Source organism: Neovison vison, chromosome 6 (assembly GCF_020171115.1).
Source record: "Neovison vison isolate M4711 chromosome 6, ASM_NN_V1, whole genome shotgun sequence".
Classification (NCBI taxonomy): domain Eukaryota; kingdom Metazoa; phylum Chordata; class Mammalia; order Carnivora; family Mustelidae; genus Neogale; species Neogale vison.
In genome coordinates this window covers 134,024,135-134,043,758 of record NC_058096.1, presented here as the reverse complement: position 1 = coordinate 134,043,758, position 19,624 = coordinate 134,024,135, and the positions used below count along the sequence as shown (strand labels likewise).

The following is a 19,624-nucleotide window of genomic DNA, read 5'->3' as shown; positions in this document are numbered from 1 at the left end:
GACTGAAAGTGAAGGGGTGGAGAAGCATCTTTCATGCCAATGGGACTCAAAAGAAGGCTGAGGTAGCGATTCTCATATCAGATAAATTAGACTTCAAACTAAAGACTGTAGTCAGAGATACAGAAGGACACTACATAATCCTTAAAGGGACTATCCACCAAGATGATCTAACAATTGTAAATATCTATGCTCCCAATATGGGAGCAGCCAATTACTTAAGAAAACTGTTAATCAAGATAAAGAGTCATATTGATATGAATACACTAATCGTAGGAGATCTTAACACGCCTCTTTCAGAATTAGACAGATCATCGAAGCAGAAAATCAATAAAGAAACAAGAGCATTGAATGACACATTGGACCAGATGGACCTCATAGATATATACAGAACATTCCACCCTAAAACAGCAGAATACTCATTCTTCTCAAGTGCACACGGAACCTTCTCCAGAATAGACCACATACCGGGTCACAAATCAGGACTCAACCGATACCAAAAGACTGAGATGATTCCCTGCATATTCTCAGATCACAATGCTTTGAAACTGGAGCTGAATCACAAGGAAAAGTTCCGAAGGAACTCAAACACCTGGAAGCTAAAAACCACCTTGCTTAAGAATGCTTGGATCAACCAGGAGATCAAAGAAGAACTGAAACAATTCATGGAAACCAATGAGAATGAAAACACTTCGGTCCAAAACCTATGGGATACAGCAAAGGCGGTCCTAAGGGGAAAATATATAGCCATTCAAGCCTCGCTCAAATAAATTGAAAAATCCAGAACACACCAGCTGTCTCTACACCTTAAAGAACTGGAGGATCAACAAAAAATCAAACCAACTCCACACATAAGAAGGGAAATCATCAAGATTAGAGCTGAGATCAATGAGGGAGAAACCAGAGATACAGTAGAACGTATCAATGAAACTAGAAGCTGGTTTTTTGAAAGAATCAATAAGATCGATAAGCCACTGGCTACAGTAATCCAAAAGAAAAGAGAGAAAGCCCAAATTCATAAAATTATGAATGAAAAGGGAGAGATCACAACGAACACCAAGGAAGTAGAAACAATCATCAGAAGTTATTATCAACAGTTATATGCCAATAAGCTTAGCAACCTAGATGAAATGGATGCATTCCTGGAAAAATATAAACTACCAAAATTGAACCAGGAAGAAATCGACAACCTGAATAGACCGATATCTAATAACGAGATTGAATCAGTGATCAAAAACCTCCCAAAAATCAAGAGCCCAGGACCTGACGGATTCCCTGGGGAATTCTACCAAACCTTCAAAGAAGAAATAACACCTCTTCTCCTGAAGCTGTTTCAAAAAATTGAAGCAGAAGGAAAACTTCCAGACTCTTTCTATGAAGCCAGCATTACCCTGATCCCCAAACCAGGCAAGGACCCTACCAAAAAGGAGAATTTCAGACCAATATCACTGATGAATATGGATGCTAAGATTCTCAACAAGATCCTAGCCAACAGCATCCAACAGCACATTCAAAAGATTATCCATCATGATCACGTGGGATTCATCCCTGGGCTACAAGGATGGTTCAACATTCGCAAATCAATCAATGTGATACAACAAATTAATATGAGAAGAGAGAAGAACCACATGGTCTTCTCAATTGATGCAGAAAAAGCATTTGACAAAATCCAACATCCGTTCCTGATTAAAACGCTTCAAAGTATAGGGATAGAGGGAACATTCCTGAACCTCATCAAATCTATCTATGAAAGACCCACAGCAATTATCATCCTCAATGGGAATAAGCTTGCAGCCTTCCCATTGAGATCAGGAACAAGACAAGGATGCCCACCTTCACCCCTCTTGTTCAACATAGTATTAGAAGTCCTAGCAACAGCAATCAGACAACAGAGAGAAATAAAAGGTATCCAAATTGGTAATGAAGAAGTCAAACTCTCTCTCTTTGCAGATGACATGATTCTTTATATGGAAAACCCAAAAGACTCCACCCCCAAACTACTAGAACTCATACAGCAATTCAGCAATGTGGCAGGATACAAAGTCAATGTGCAGAAATCAGTGGCTTTCTTATACACTAAAATGAAAATATAGAAAGGGAAATTAGAGAATCGATTCCATTTACTATAGCACCAAGAACCATAAGATACCTGGGAATAAACCTAACTAAAGAAGTAGAGGATCTGTACTTGAGGAACTACAGAACACTCATGAAAGAAATTGAAGAAGACACAAATAGATGGAAGACCATTCCATGCTCTTGGATCGGAAGAATAAACATTGTTAAGATGTCTATACTGCCTAGAGCAATCTATACTTTTAAGGCCATTCCGATCAAAATTCCACCGGCATTCTTCAAAGAGCTGGAGCAAATAATCCTAAAATTTGTATGGAATCAGAAGAGACCCCGAATCGCTAAGGAAATGTTGAAAAACAAAAATAAAGCTGGCGGCATCACCTTACCTGGTTTCAAGCTTTATTACAAAGCTGTGATCACCAAGACAGCATGGTACTGGCATAAAAACAGACACATAGACCAGTGGAACAGAGTGGAGAGCCCAGATATGGACCCTCAACTCTATGGTCAATTAATCTTTGACAAAACAGGAAAAAATATACAGTGGAAAAAAGACAGTGTCTTCAATACATGGTGCTGGGAAAACTGGACAGCTATATGTAGAAGAATGAAACTCGACCATTCTCTTACACTGTACACAAAGATCAACTCAAAATGGATAAAAGACCTCAACGTGAGACAGGAATCCATCAGAATCTTAGAGGAGAACATAGGCAGAAATCTCTTTGATATCAGCCACAGCAACTTCTTTCAAGATACATCTCCAAAGGCAAAGGAAACAAAAGCGAAAATAAACTTCTGGGACTTCATCAAAATCAAAAGCTTCTGCACAGTAAATGAAACAGTCAAAAAACAAAGAGGCAACCCACGGAATGGGAGAAGATATTTGCAAATGACAGTACAGACAAAAGGTTGATATCCAGGATCTATAATGAACTTCTCAAACTCAACCCACACGAAACAGACAAACACATCAAAAAATGGGCAGAAGATATGAACAGACACTTCTACTATCAAGACATACAAATGGCTATCAGACACATGAAAAAATGCTCATCATCATTAGCCCTCAGGGAGATTCAAATTAAAACCACATTGAGATATCACCTTACACCAGTTAGAATGGCCAAAATTAACAAAACAGGAAACAACATGTGTTGGAGAGGATGTGGAGAAAGGGGAACCCTCTTCCACTGTTGGTGGGAATGCAAGTTGGTGCAGCCTCTTTGGAGAACAGTGTGGAGATTCCTCAAGAAATTAAAAATAGAGCTTCCCTGTGACCCTGCAATTGCACTCCTGGGTATTTACCCCAAAGACACAGATGTCGTGAAAAGAAGGGCCATCTGTACCCCAATGTTTATAGCAGCAGTGGCCACAGTCGCCAAACTAGGGAAAGAACCAAGATGCCCTCAATGGATGAATGGATAAGGAAGATGTGGTCCATATACACTATGGAGTATTATGCCTCCATCAGAAAGGATGAATACCCAACTTTTGTAGCAACATAGACGGGACTAGTAGAGATAATGCTGAGTGAAATAAGTCAAGCAGAGAGAGTCAATTATCATATGGTTTCACTTATTTGTGGAGCATAACAGATAGCATGGAGGACAAGGGGCGTTAGAGAGGAGAAGGGAATTTGGGTAAATTGGAAGGGGAGGTGAACCATGAGAGACTATGGACTCTGAAAAACAGTCTGAGGGGTTTGAAGTGGCGGGGGGGGTGGGAGGTTCGGGTACCAGGTGGTGGGTATTATAGAGGGCACGGCTTGCATGGAGCACTGGGTGTGGTGAAAAAATAATGAATAATGTTTTTCTGAAAATAAATAAATTGAAAAAAAATTTTTAAAAAAATGGGTCAAAAAATGTTAGTCAATATTGCAATATATCGCAATGTTAAGAGAATTTATTAAATCAACTGTATTTCAACATACTGGCAACAAACAACTATAAATCTGAATTTTTTAAGAGTTCACATTTTTAATACATTTACACTGCTATGTACAATAGCATCAAAAAATATGAACTACGGTAAAATCTGACAAATGACATGAAAGAGCTATATACTGAAAACTATAATACAGGTGGGAAATTTAAAAGACCTAAAATAAATGGAGCAGCACCTCCTTCACAGATGAGGAGACTCAATGTTGTCTTTAATTCTTCCCAAACTGATCAGCAGAGTCAACAAAATACCAATGAAAATACAAGCAGGGATTTGGGGTTTTTTGGTATTAGCCAATAATCTGATTCTATACTTCTAAAATGTAAAGGACCTAGAATAGTCAAAATAATTTTAAAAGAAAACAAAGTTGGAAGCCTTACGCTATTTGTTTCAAGTATTAGGTACCTCTAGTAATACAGATTAAGTGGTACTGATATAATGATAAATAGATGAAACAGAGAATCCAGAATAGACTGACACATATATGGACAACTGAAAGTGAATTTCCAATAAAGTGCAAAGACAATTTAGTGAAAAAAAAGGTCTTTTCAGGGGCTGTACGTGACTCAGTTGGGTAAGTATTGGAATCTTAGTTTTAGCTCAGGTCAGGATCTCGGGGTTTTGGGACTGAGCACCAAATCAGGACCTATGCTCAGCACTGAGTCACCTTGAGATTCTCTCTCTCCTTTTCCCTCTCTCTACCCCTCCCCACCACAGGCTCTCTCTCTCAAATAAATAAAATCTTAAAAAAAAAAAACCTCTTCAACAAAGCATACAACAATCAGTTATCCATACACAAAAAAAGAACTTCCATCCACACTGCACCATATTTTAAACTAATTCAAAATGGTCATAAACCTAATTGTAAAAATCTAAAAAACTTCTAAAAACACAGGAAACAAGCACTTCTTAGATGTGAAACCAAAAACACTATCCATGAAAGAACAAATAAATTAATTAAATTTCATGAAAATTAAAAACTCTGTTCCAATACATTAAAATGAAATCAAGTCATGGAGGCTGCAGAACATAGCTCCTGGAAGTGATACCAGACAGAAAGTGCAAGCAGGAAAGACGCATAATTTAGGTTGCCAGGATACAATAGGAACCTACGTGATTAAAGGCATTCATTTGCCTTCCCAGCCACCACACATTCCAAAAAGCACCATGGTCTGAACTGTGCCACCTGCCCGTGCTAATCATTTCACAAGTACAGCGTCAGAAAACACGGTCCGTATCTGCTGCAGTTTATCAATACTGACTCCATGCACCCTCAGAGACCAGGAAAGACTGGACAGGAATGTACTTGTGTCCAAATTATCATATGAGCATCAGGGTCCACAGGAAAAGGAATCAGGGAATAGTGTGTCTACGTGTCCTTAAGTAACCATCCCTCAAACGTTCTAGCTCTAGGGGCACCTGGGTGGCTCGGTGGGTTAAAGCCTCTGCCTTCAGCTCAGGTCATGATCCCAGGGTCCTGGGATCAAGCCCCACATCGGGCTCTCAGCTAGGCAGGGAGCCTGCTTCCCTTCCTCTCTCTCTGTCTCTCTCTCTGCCTACTTGAGATCTCTCTCTCTTCACTCTGTCAAATAAATAGATAAAATCTTTAAAAAAAAAGTTCTAGCTCTAAGCACGTAAAATTAGGAACTTTAATTTTTAGTAAGTGACTGGCAGGGATCACCTATACATACTGACCAATCATTCATGCCAAAAATAATGAGAATTGGGGCACCTGGGTGGCTCAGTGGGTTAAAACCTCTGCCTTCCCCTCAGGTCATGATTCCAGGGTCCTGGGATCTAGCCCCACATCTGGCTCTCTGCTCGGCAGGGAGCCGGCTCCCCCCACCTCCCACTCTCTCTACCTGCTTCTCTGCCTACTTGTGATCTGTGTCTGTCAAATAAATAAATAAAATCTTTATAACAGCTAATATTTATTGAGAACTTACTAGGTGGAGGGTTGCAGTAACCCTCACAATCCTCTGTGGTAAATACTATTATTAATTCGGAGATATTATGTAACTTGCCCAAAGTTATGCAGGTAATAAAAGGTGGGAACTGGGATTCCAAGCATGCTCACCTAATCACTATGCTATAATGCTTCAACCTGCCAGGTTATTTTTCTATCCAATAAACCAAGGGAGCGAATGAAAAAATTTCAGGACAGCAGTAATTATCACATTTACATGTTAGATCACACTGATCAACACCGTGGACAGCAGACCAATGCGAGGTAAGCAAGGGTCCCCCCAAATAAGTCTAAGCACAAAATGCTGAGGAAATGAACCATAGGGATGCAGAGAATAAAAACCTAAAATCTCGGGCGCCTGGGTGGCTCAGTGGTTTAAGCTTCTGCCTTCAGCTCAGGTCATGATCTTAGGGTTCTGGGATCAAGCCCCACATCGGGCTCTCTGCTCAGCGGGGAGCCTGCTTCCCCCTCTCTCTCTGCCTGCCTTCTGCCTACTTGTGATCTCCCTCTATCAAATAAATAAGTAAATAAATAAAAATATTTAAAAAAAAAACCTAAAATCTGCGTCTGGTAGAATTACCTAGACTTGGTAACGTACTGGAAGTTGTAAGCATGGCAAGGGATGAAGGAGGCTACCTCTTACATTACTGGCATTGCCTCTGGTTAGTAATTACTACGGTCTATCAATTCAAAGACAGAAGGAGGACCTGGCAGTTTGGTTTAGTTTGGGGGGGGTGAGATGAAAAGTCTACTTTTTAAATAACCAAGAACAAAATGAGAAAAAACTAATTCTCTGGAATTTCCTTCCCTCGAACACAAAACTCTCTTTATGGAAATCTTGTCTTTGGAACGAGGAACTCCTAATGCTTTTTCAAAAACTAGAATTCACTTGAGCAAGGAGGGTCCCTCAACATTCCTAAGCTCTCCTGCTACAGAGGAGACACTGAGTGTCAGGGTTGTGTGGAGACCTTGTCTAGAGAACCAGGACGAGAAACACGCTCTTCTGGCTCCGTTCTACTTACTGCTCCTACTTCACCCACCCTCCCAATTCTCCTAATGGAGACTCACCTCACCAAGGAAGAATCATGTAGCGTTTTTTAAAAGTAAATACAAAGACCTAAGCTCAAATGTGAAGCCAACTGCATACACTTAATTTTCCTAAAATTTCTAGTTTTCTTTGTGTTAGTTTCTAGTCACTGTAAGGCTTCTGTATTTCCTGTCCTAAATACACTCCCCCCGCCTCCAAAAGTCTTTAAGAAATGACTGGCTCTCTGCTAAGTATTCCACCACAGCAAACCAAAGCGCCACTAACAAAGCCTGCTCTGCCGAATCTGGGCCACTTAGGTCAGGGCCTGGAAGCCGCCTGAACTTGGCGTAAAACTGGGGCGCGAGCCCGGCCTGCACACGCTCCGCAGCTGGGCCCGGGCCTCAGCAGCTGGCTGCGAGATCCTGCCCTGCAAGGGAGCGACAGCGGGGAGGAGGAAGAAGCGGCAGAGGTGCTGCCCAGCCTCCACAGCCAACTTCCCGGTTGAAGCCCCTACACGTCCATGCAGGCTCGGCCAGGAAACGCACCACGGAAATCTCATCGCCAGGCACACATCTGGAAATTCTTGAAAGAACTACATTATTTGTACTCGGGGCCCTGTGTCTAGCGCTCTTTGAAACAATAACCCCCTCGAGTTCGGTGTGGCCAGCAGTGGCGCTGGGAAAGCCCAGTGGTGAGGAATCCAATGGTCGACCCCGGGAAGGACGGGCTTTCCGAGAGCCGGAGCCAAAGCCGCCGCTCCATGTCTGCCCCAACCGCGGGGGACGCAGGACCCTGCCTGCACCGCGCAGCCCAGCGCCAGGGCCCCGCCCAGGCTCCCCTGACCAGGGGCCTCCGGCTGAGCACCGCGGCCGGAACCCACGTCCGCGCTCACCGAGAGGCCGCCGGCGTTCTGCGCGCCCGGGCGCTTCTCTGGCATGGCTCCCGCCGCGGGCTCCGACGCCGCCTGGTCCTCCGGCTCTGGCGGCGGCGTCGGCTCGGCACTCATGCCGCGGCCATGCCCGCGCCGGCTTGGGACGCTCTCGGACGACGGCGACGCCGCAAACGCGGCGGCAGGGCCCGCGCCCTCATGGGCTCCGCTGCCCACGGCGGCCTGCCCGTCGGGCGGCAGCGCCAGTCGTGACGCGGAGGGCTGGAAGGGTGGCTGCGGCTGGAGTCGCTGAGGAGACGGCAAAGGCACCGCAGTAGCTACTGACGCCGCTGGCCGCAAAAACCGCCACTCTCACGGCTGGCGGCTGCCGCCCGGGAGGGTCAGGACGCCCTGCCCCGCGCCTAAACTCCCGCTTCAACCTCCGGGCCAGGGCCCAAGGCCTTCTTCAGCAGCGCCTCGCCCACTTCGGCCCGCCTCTGCGTCTCCAGACCTGCCTCGCGCCGGAAGTACGTCATCTCCCAGGACCGCCCCAACCCAACTTTCTGTTTTCTGAGACACCGCCCAGTGTGGCGAGCCTACCTAGAGGCGCGGGATTTTTGTAATTACGGCAGCTCTGGGATGATTCCTTGTGTCCTCGTCAGGTACAGAATGGACACGTTCTGACGCGGGAAAAACTCCCCCCACCCCGGTCGGGAATCCAGAACTGGGAAAGTGCTGTATGCACTGTATCTAAGATATCATGTTCCTCCCCCAAATCTACAGAAGCTGCTGGGGAGCTCGGTGAGGCTGGGGGATGCGTGGGAAGGACAGTAGGAGGAAACGTGCAAGCCCCTGTTCCAGTCAGTAGCTACTTGATGGCTCCAACGAGGCGGATATGAACCGGTTACTCAGAATCACAGAACTTTACGTCTGAAATAACGATAATAGCCTGTTCTGGGCAAGGTGATGATGTATAGAAATAAACAATACTAAGCCGGGCTTCGTAAATGCTGCACTCGTGATTACTGGCCATAAAGGACCTTGTAAGATACCACATCTCTGTTTTGCAGGTGCCAACCCAAGCTTCAAAAGGTAAGTGACTTGGGAGTTACAAAGCTAAGGTAACAAACAGGTAGGACTATTGCACCAATTTGGAGTACAGATAAGGTCAGAATATTTTTTCCTGCTAAAGGGTTGAGCATTCAATGCCTCCTTGAAAGAAGAGGAATTAGCTTGAAACCCTGAAGACCTTACATCTTTCTCCTTATTAGGGAAGCCCAGGTAGACTTAACTAACAATAAAATATGTCCAATCAGTCCACCGTTGATTTACAGCTTGTGTTATTACTATGAGAGTTAGTAAAAGGAAATCAGAAGCTTGAGCTCCCATGCCAGAACATCATTTGTAGACCCAGCAGAGAGAGACTCCCCTTGCAAGTCTATGGTGCTTTAGCTACTGTCTTATTCCAGCAGGAGGAAGAAGGGTTCTCTCCCCAGTTCCACCAGCCCAAACAATGAAAAACCATTGTACCTCAAACCCTTGGTTTACTCCAGTGGACTTTTTCTTCATAACAGCCCTCCCAACTTTCTCTGTAAGAGAACCTTCCTCTCTGGTTCTTGGGGCTTGTCTGTGGTTTTAACACGAGCTTCCTTGCTTGCCCTGGATTGCAATTCTCTGATATTTCTGAATAAACCCATTTTTGCTGGTCAAATAACTGGCAGTTTTATTTTTAAAGTTAACATTTCAAACAGTTCGTGCACAATCTTAAAGATTTTTGTGTGCTCTGACACAGTCTGCACACTGGCTTAGATCCCTCCCAGGCCTTGAGCTAGTTTAACTTTGGTGTCTTAGTTCAGGCTGCCGTAACAAAATACCATAGGGTGGATGGTTTAAACAACAGAAACTTATTTCTTACAGTTCCAATATGCATACAATATTGTAGCATAGAAAGATTGTAAAACAATAATGTTTGATCATTTTAAAAAACATTAATCAAAAAAGAATGAATATTTTTTAATAATGATTGGCTCTAGGATTAAAAATATTTTTCATATACGCTTCTGATCTGGGGCTATGAATATGTAATAGTATACTTTTATAATCAGAAAAAGAAAACAGACCAATTTCCCAATCTAAAAAAATATAATGAATTATACTTTTCTAGTTTCCTATTGTTACATAGCAAATTACCTCAGACTTAGGGGCTTAAGTCAGCACCAGTGTATTATCTGAGTGTCTCTGTGGGGAAAAAGTCTGGCAGATTTTAACTGTCTTTGCTGAGGGTCTCACAAGGGTAAAATCAAGATGTCAGCTGACTACATACTCATCTGGAAGCTCAACCAAGTAAAGGTCTGCTTCCAAGCTCTCCCAAGTTATTGCTGGAATTCATTTCCTTGTGGTCCTATGATGAAGGGACCCATATTCTTGCTGGCTGTTAGTCAGCTACTCCTCTCAGCGTCTGGAGGCTGTTCTGTTACTTGCCGAGTGGTCCTCTCTGCAGCAGTTTGCTCCTTCCCACATCTCTCTGAGACTTCACCTTCTTTGAAAGAGCTTAGTTGAGTAGATGAAGTCCACCCAGGATTATCTTCTTTTTGATTTACCCAAAGTCAACTGATGAGTAACCTCAACACAGAAGTGATATCTCATGTATTCACGGGTCCTGCCTGCAGTCTGGTGGAAGGGTAATGCAGCATGTGTACACTAGAGTACAACAATCGTGAGGACCATCTTAGAATTCTGCCTATCATACCAGACACTTCTTTAGAACAAGGAACTTCTTTCACTTAGCTTTGTAGTCCCATGGCCTGGCTCAGTGCCCAGAATGTAAGAGATGGTCAGTGAATGCTTGTAGGAGAAATTAAGCCAGTTAATACTGTTTCAAACAGGGTGAATTTAGGAAGAAAAGCCCCATGGTATGTATTGGAAGTCTTTCCTACGTCATTCTACTGGATTCATACAGTATATTGTGTGTTGCTAATCCTGTTCTGGAAGGCAGAAATGTTCATAGGGACAAGTGGAACAAGTGACATACCAGAGAGTTATAAATAAGTGCATTCCTCTTGTTTTTACCTGGTATGTCTATGTCAAGTTTTAGAACTTTAGCTGGAATTGATAGTTGAGGCTTGTGTGGATCAGATACTTAATATAAAACACACACACACACACTTGTGGTTTTTCACTGGAAACTCTTAAGAAATAGACAAAAGGGAGTGGTAGCAGTAGTAGTTGAGAGACCAACTTGAGCTGGGATCTATTTCACCAGTTATTGCTTGTGTGACCTCGAAAAAGTGTTTTAAAGTCCGTAATCCTCGTTCTCCCCATTTACAAATTGTGGGTATTTAATACCCACCCTCTTGGGACTGTTGTGATGATTACAGAGAGCACATTATATGATTATATGTATGTAGAGATCATTGAGATAATTAGTTGCAGTTGTTATGTAAAGTTCTCAGTTATTTTCTCTTTCTGGATATTGTCTTTCCTCATTCAGTGCCTCTGGGAAGAGTTGAGTAACATGAAAATATTACACACAGAGACCTTGCAGAAGCCTTTGACTTTGTTGCCTCTTTTAACGTGCTATTTACACTTCCTCTCTTGTTGAAATCGTATTGGGTGGTCCCAAGTGTACTCCTCAATCCCCATCACCTATTCAACACTTTCCTCCACCCACCTCCATTCTGGTAACTGTTAGTGTGTTCTCTAGAGGTAAGAGTCTTTTTCTTGGATGCCTGGGGTAACTTAGTTGGTTGTGTTTGCCTTTGGCTCAGATCATGATCCTGGAGTCCCACGATCAATTCCCGCATTGGACTCCCTGCTCAGCGGGGAGTCTGCTTCTCCCTCTGACCTTCCCTCTTCTCATTCTCTTTCTCTCTCATTCTCTCTCTCTCAAATAAATAAATAAAGCCTTTTAAAAAGAGTCTAAAATCTTAAAAACATGCTTTTTTGACATCGCTTCATGGAAGTGTGCTGTAAAGATTTTCCGGCGAGATAAGCACAACACCAGGCAAAGTGGGTGCAAGGCAAGATTTATTAAAAACACTCTCCAGCGAAGTTTCGGGGCTCAGGAGAAGGGGAGCCGGTAAAGTTGTGCCGGGAGGAGGTGGGCACCCTTGGGCGAGGGTCCAGGACTCTGGAAACCAGAGTGGCGGAAGTCGTGCCCAAGGCAGGGAGGAGGGGACTTTTAAGGGGTCTCGAGGGGAGCTCAGGGGTCTTCTGGCAAGTTTCCCTTATTTGGATATTTTGCCTGCTCGTCGGGGTCCCATTGGTCCACTGGAGCCCGGGCCAGGGGGTCTCAGATTCCTGCTTGTCAGGGTCCCCTTGGTCCATGGGAGGCCGGGCGGGAGGGTCTCAGATTCCTGCTTGGGCCTTTGTTCTCCTGTCCAAGCTCAGGTCTTGTGGCGGGAACTTTCACCATCTTGGGCCTTTGTTCTCCTGTCCGAGTTCAGGTTTTGTGGTGGGAACTTTCGCCATCTTAAGTAGCCCTTTCCGCCAGCCCAACATGTACAACAATCCAATCTATCACCAATTACCCATATCTTCTCAAATATCTAAATATTTCCAAAGGATGTTGCCCCAGGGGCTCAGGTATACTGATTTTAATTTGAGAAGTCAATCAGAAGTCAACCTGTGTTGAAACATTGTTCTCTCCTTCTTGACATAGCAAAGAAGTGAATTCCTCTACCATAATTATAAGCAGAAAGTTTACATCTTACAGAACACTGAGCGGGAAGTTTCGGCCTTTGAAACATTTCCCTTTGGACCAGGAGGCATAAAACACGGAGGTGGAAGGAGCAGAAGGTTTGAAGATGTGAGTTAGATTGCAAAGACTAAGAGCTCCTCAGTCCTATGCTCTCCCAGGCATCTGGGTGGAAATGAGCCAATGCTCAAACTCTTTTGTCTTTGCAACAACGAATAGAAAAAAAATTCAATTTCTGAGCGATGTCTCAGATGTCTCTTTCACTCAGTTTTGCCCCTTCTGGCTCTAAAATGAACAAAACGTTTCCAGAGCAGGCTTCCAATACGTCAAGCTGAAACTTTGAAACAAAGTTCCTGCCAGTTCTTTCTATGAAATCTTGAAGTTTTTTGACACTAGTTTTATTATACTGCTCTACTGGGCTCAGTGTGAACAGAGAATCCAGAAGCTGAGCAGGGAGCAAATTTAAACCGGGGATGGAGGATGGGGGTAGGAGACTGCAGGGCTAGTACAGGGTGAGCACCTCAGGTGGCTTTAATATCAAACAGCTGCTAGAGATCGTAACCCCGCTGCTCGTTCTCTACCCCCTGCCAGAATCCTGTGTTTCAAAGATTATTGTAACTAAAGGGACTTCACTGCCATCTAATCTGAGTAATGAACTCAAGCTCCAAAACAATCAAGGATTTTTTTCTTTTAACTAAACGTACCTGAATGTAGTAGCTGACTTCAATCCCGAAGCCAAAGTCTTAAGATCTCAGGAGCAGAAGAGAAGAGGGTAAAAAAAATTACACAAGGCAGCCGGGAATGGGGTAAAAAGAGTGAGGAAAGGTGGGGTAAGCAGGGATTCCCGGGACAAGACCCTTCTCCCATTGGAGCTAACTTTTCAAGCCCGCATATGTCCAAGGCCCTGGCAAACTTATTCCGTGTCCAGGCGGGAAACAGTCCCCGGCCGGGGTCCACGCGCGGGCGAGTAGAGTGTCCATGCGCGGGTTCTTGGACCCGCGACGCCGGGAGCGGCGCCCGTACCCCCGCAGACAATGCCGTGCACCCGCGGCTGCTCTGGGATCCGCGCCCCGCGCCGCCCGCCACACCCTGCGTCGCTGCGCGGGGACACACTGTCAGACACCAGGAGCTCCAGCGTGCCCACATAGTCCCACTCGGTCTTCTGGAGCTCGCTGAGCACGCACACGCGCAAGCAAGCTGTTTTTCCAGGTCCTTGGCGCTCTGGGCGCAGCCGTCCCAGCGGCTCCCGTGGGTCATGGTGGGTGGCGGGACGCAGAGCTGCTGTGCTGCGCGCTATTCCCCGAGCCGACTGGCGCCCGGCCCCGCGCCGGCCAGAGGGGAAAGTTGCTGCCTCTGAGAAGCCCGAGGAGGTACGGGCGACATTACAGGCTGGGGAGAGTCTGGGGTGTTGGGAGAGGAGAGGGCGCTCGCTGGAACTCAGGCGCGGGATGCGCGAAGCTCTGAGCAGACAAATCCCGGGAGAGGCGGCCCCGGCCCGGGACCTGCACGCCGTGCCCCGCGGCTCCAGCCTCATGCGGCCGGGGCTGGAGGGGAGGCAGCTCTGACAGCGAGAGCGGTGACTTAAACATTAATCAAATGCTTTGTACCATGTGGCTCCAACCCTTTACCCTTCGCCAGATCTCAGGAAAAATGAAACAACCCGGGGGAAGTGTGTTGCATGCCAGCTAACTAAACACACACACACACGGAGTCAGCACTTGAGTTGGAACTAATTGGAGTTTCCCAAACCTAGGAGGGCGTACTCCAAGATACAGCTCGAGGGTTGCTTCTATGACTCCCACCTATTGTTTAGCTTTAATGTGTTTTGTACAAATCCTGAAAACAAAGACACAAGTCCCCACGGTTACATAACTGGATGGGAACAAAACAACCATGGTATTGACCCTCCCATCTTTGAAAAGAAACACATTGGTTTTTGGTTTTGTTTGGGCACAAAATAGGTTTACTTTTTAAAGGCCCCCCAATCGAGAATAATTCACTAGGCAGATACCCTCCTGCCTGCGCTTGGAAAGTCAATTAGCATAATAAATGAAGACACTATAGGATAGTGACAGCCCTGGCCCAAACAACAGACTCCAGATAGAATGAGCATCCCCATTGCACTGTGCTGTTTTGGAGGGATGCTTTTCATGCCTTTGATTTTTTTTTTCAATAGCAAGATGATATGTAAATTTAATCACAGGCAAAAATACTTGTGCCAATTTTGTTTCTAAGAGCTGCTATGATTTAACACAGTGTCACTAAATGAGCAGCTTTGTCTAAAGTTGTTATTGAGTGGTTATCAAAAGATATGTGTATCTATATACACATAAAGGTATATAGATACAGATATATTCTTAGGATTTGAAAAAGGAGAGAAACACAGAACATGTCCTGATTGGAATATGAATGTTTATTGCCTTTTCTCACTTGGAAACAGAATCAGAAGCTAATGACCACTGAACATTTAACAATTCCAAGCAGAATAATCCATATATATTTTTGTCTTTATATTATCCACATTGATTTTTCAGTGTCATTTTTTTCCTACTTAGAACTTGAAGCACTCCACACTAACGACATTTAAATAAACTGAAGAGTGAATGGTTTTGATGAAAGAAAGTAGCATATTAATTTTTTCCAATAGTTGAAAGCATTAGCAAAACTCTAAAAATAAAAGATATTTTCCACATTACTTACATTAAAATAATTATCAGAGATATCTTTTCAGATCATGATGAATCCCTACGTCCCTCAAAGAGCAAAGAGGGAGTGAAATATTCTTCTTTTATTAAGGGTACAGCTTTTGAATGTGTGAGGAGCTGATGGACAAGATATGATTTTCCTTTGTTTTGTGCATGCCTATCTACAGGTAGCTCTGAGCAAAGGACAAATAAGCAAATGGCTTCACACCTTGTGGCAGAAGAACAAAGGAGGAGGGGCATTAAAGAGCAGATCTCATAACCCCTAGTTAACAGTACACAAAAGAAACAAGGGGAGGACAAAGGAAACACACAGCAATGAATGGGAAAATCAAACATCCTTTACCCTTTTCACAATGTACCACAAACAGCAAGGAATGAATGCATTTCCTCCTCCTTACATCCATCCTTCTGCAATGTAAAAAGTGAGTAAATAAATCACGCTTTCCATTCAGGCACTCATATATATATATATATATTTATATTTATATATATTTATATATTTATTTATATATATATTTATCTATAAGAGTACCTGAATGGAAAGCGTGATTTATTTACTCACTTTTTTTTCTAGCCAATTTCCCTCCCCCAAGTTTGAAAGCTGTTTATGCCATTATCCTTCTATCAAAAATAAGTAGTTTATATACAACCCACTAGAGCTTCAGCCTCATCTCTGAGAGTAATATATTGAACTTGAATCTCCAGTGGGGTTTTACCTACCCAAACCATTTGCCTTGAATCTACAAACGTGTATTGAGTACCTCTATGTACATTGCATGGACCTATGGCCTGAGTACTACAGAGACTTGAACTCTAGGCAAGTATTTCTGAAGGTATTTCACAGACCATTACACGGAGGTCTTGTTAAACATTTCTGGGCCTCATCCTAGATGTATTGAATGAGAATATCAAAGATGCAAACGCTAAACTCTTTTGACAGGTTTTCCTATTATTCTTAGTCCCACTAATATTTGAGAGCCACCATTTTAAGGAACTGTAATTGAGTAGGAGAGTGTTATAAATATAAGTAATTCTGTTAAAAAGTGGCGGGGGGGTGGGAGGTTGGGGTACCAGGTGGTGGGTATTATAGAAGGGCACGGCTTGCATGGAGCACTGGGTGTGGTGAAAAAAATAATGAATAGTGTTTTTCTGAAAATAAATAAATTGGAAAAAAAAGAAAAAAGAAAAAAAAAGAAGCTGCAAGGCATGCTTTGAAAAAATAGTGCAAGGACGTTAACAGAAAAATATTCAAGTGTGCACATCCAATTGTCTCTCAGAACTGCCCATGTGGAAATTATGATATTAACAGTTTCTCCCCATTCTTCTGTTCCTCGGTGTAGTATTCCTCAACACCATTTGTAATTGTAAGGACCTATTTATAAACTGTCCCTGCCCCCCTTCCCCCAGGGGTTTACAGGTAACAAAGCCCAGATACAAAGGTGGGTCAGGCAAGATGGAGACATCCGATCACTGGGGGGCATGCATACTGTCTCCCTGGTTACCAAGGAGTGTGGGCCCAGCCCTTTGGGAACCCTTTTGGCGCCAATCCCAATCAAGGTGTAATAGGCTGGTTCAAATTTCTACTAGGGTAAATTGTAACTCAATTGGTCACCTAGCATCACTGTGTAGTTTCCTGTGTGTGTTACAATCTCATTGGCCACTTGTGCGTGGCCAGGCCTGACCGCATGGCCTTTGCCCTTAAAAGCTAGCCTGTTAAACCGAGAAGGGTCGCCCTCTCTTGGGAAGAGGTGCGGCCCCGAACGTTCGGGTAGATTCTTGATGCTTGGCACGAAATAAAGCTTTGCTTGACCTTCGCTTTTTATGAGTCTCGTTCCTTTAATCACGGACCCATTATTGGGGCATAACAGTAATAAATGAACAGCTTCAGAACACCATGTAGTGCCTTCTGAAAGGCACCTCTCAGTGTCTTTTGTAGCCCTGGCAGGAGTTCTTAATTCTTATCAAAGACTTAAGAGCATAAGAAAACAGGGCCAGAGTATCTGGAAACCTTCACTTTATGGTAAATAAGGTCTTTCATAAACTCTGAATGTGTTGTATCCCTCCCCACTTCCTCTATTGAAACTTAAAGCTCTGTCTGCCAGGAAAAGGAAAGCAACAACAAAAATGACAGACAGGACCCAGTTTTTTTCTGAAATACTAATGAGGTTGAAGCATCCAATAAAAAAGGGATGGGAAAAAAGAAGATAGTGAGAAAAGGCTAAGTGGTAAACTAGCCCAGCCATTAGGTTTATTTCATATGCATGCACTTGTTCAAGTTAGAATCTATTATTATACGGTTCAAAGAGCCAAAGTACAATGCACAGTAGGTTTTCTTTGGTCAGACTTAGAGAAGAACAACTCCTGGACAGAAGAACCCAAGATGGTCCTTTAAAAAAAGAGTTCCCAGCTTGTATTTCTGATAGAGATCATTTTAGCTTGCCTGCCATTCTGGTACTAGTGTTTGCCCAGGTGAAATAGTAAATCAGATTTGATGTGCAAGTCATTAAAAGACAATAGCACTGGCTAAAAAAAAGAAAGAAAGATCACTTCATTGCACGGCCATCTTGTTAAAAAGAGAATTATAGGAGTCAGACTTTTTTATTTACAAGTAAAATTGATTCTGGCATTTCCTTTACTACTCTAGCCTATGATAGATGATTCTAGACTATACTAATATAAAAATATAGGTATGTTGGAGCTGTATAAAGCATAATAAAGAGTCTTGGACAAGAAATAATTCTAAAAATACTTATTACTTTAGGATTTCAGAATGTGTATTACCTAAAAGGACAAAATATAGTTTCACATCCATGTTTTAATTTTAGATACAATGTCCATTGATGAGGGAGCACGAGGCTGGCTGAAGACAAAGCAAAAGCTGGTGCCTTGCACCCCCCTCTCCACCTGCTCCCCTCCGTAATATGTGTAGCATTCCTCAGGCACCCCTGACTGCCATAGACAGATAGTTAACTTGCAGAGATCACAATCCGGCAAGACAGGAATCTCCCTTGCTCTACAAATGTCCTGGAGATCTACAAACAGAGAGGTTACCTTATCAATAGCACAAATTTCCAGAGGTAAATAACTCTCAGTTCCTCAAGCCCTAATGTCTCCCTCCCCATCATAAACGAAACTGGAGGAGGCTGAGGTAGAAGAGAATGTAAATGATAGCAGGATCATAATACCCCACCAAGAATATCCCAACTATCTTGATGTTAATACATTGATCAAGCCACAAGGGCAAGGCCTCCTCCTGGCACCTTGTAGGGCCTCTTTAACATATGAAAACTCCGTTGAAACCTCCCTTCCCCTCACCTTCCCCCAACCGCAAGGTATATAACCTGCCATCCCTCACAACCCGGGACAGCAGCTCTTCCTGCCCACGGGTCCTGTCCCCGTGCTTTAATAAACCACCATTTTGCACCAAAGATGTCTCAAGAATTCTTTCTTGGTCATCGGCTCTGGACCTCAGCCCACTGAACCTCACCTAGGTTCTAGAACTTCATCATCCATGGCATAGCAAACTAAATAAATGTTTGAATAGGATTCCTTTAGGAAGACTCTGAAGTTCTTAAAACTGTGGTCCTTTCTACTAACTAGCTTGATCAAACCCAAATCATCCTCACAGCCATAATCTAACATGTAATGGATAATCACTTTCCTCATTGTGGAAACTTAACCTACAACTGTTAGGTCTGTAATCAAAGGAGCAAGACTGATACAAAGTGAAAGTCAAGCAAAGCTTTATTTCATGCCAAGCATGAAGAATCAAACCGACCGTGCGGGGCCACCTCTTATAGAGAGGGCGACCACCCCCAGCCTCAAAGACCAACTTTTATAGAGCAAAGGCTATGTGGTTGAGTGTGGCCATGCACAGGGCCAATGAGGTAGCAACACACAGAGAAAGCTGCACAGTCATGCTAGGTCACACACAGGTGGCCAATTGAATTACAGTTCACCCCATAGTAGCTATTTGAACTAGTCTATCTCCTTGGTCAGCAGATTTGGTGCCCAAAAGGCCCCAAAAAGGCAGGGCCCACACTCCTTGGTAGCTAGGGAGACAATACGCATACTCCACTGATTGGATGTCTCCACTTGACCTGACTCATCCCTGCATTTGGGCTCTGTTATTGCCACCTGATCTGACCTGCCCTTGTATTTGAGCTCTGTTATCAGAAACTGGTCGGCCATATTTTACTGGTCTCCCAGACTTGCTTTTAAGTAAGTTCCCCTTGGTGGGTGGAGGGACACGGTCAGTTTAAGTTTTACTGCATAAACAGCAAAATGGCTGTTCAACCAAGGTGGCGCTGCTCTGGCTAAATAGTCCCTTACACAACCATGCCTG

At 43.8% G+C, this 19,624-nt stretch overlaps 1 protein-coding gene across 1 annotated transcript in view; it reads right to left on the bottom strand.

The window, feature by feature from the left end:
* The window catches only part of MFSD14C (major facilitator superfamily domain containing 14C), a 57,985-nt gene extending 49,675 nt beyond the window's left edge, over nucleotides 1-8,310 (bottom strand). The window contains exon 1 of the mRNA XM_044252403.1: nucleotides 7,903-8,310. Within this exon, the coding sequence (XP_044108338.1) occupies nucleotides 7,903-8,016 (114 nt within the window). The 5' untranslated portion in view covers nucleotides 8,017-8,310. The remainder of the gene's footprint in view (nucleotides 1-7,902) is intronic.
* Nucleotides 8,311-19,624: the final 11,314 nt, after the last annotated feature.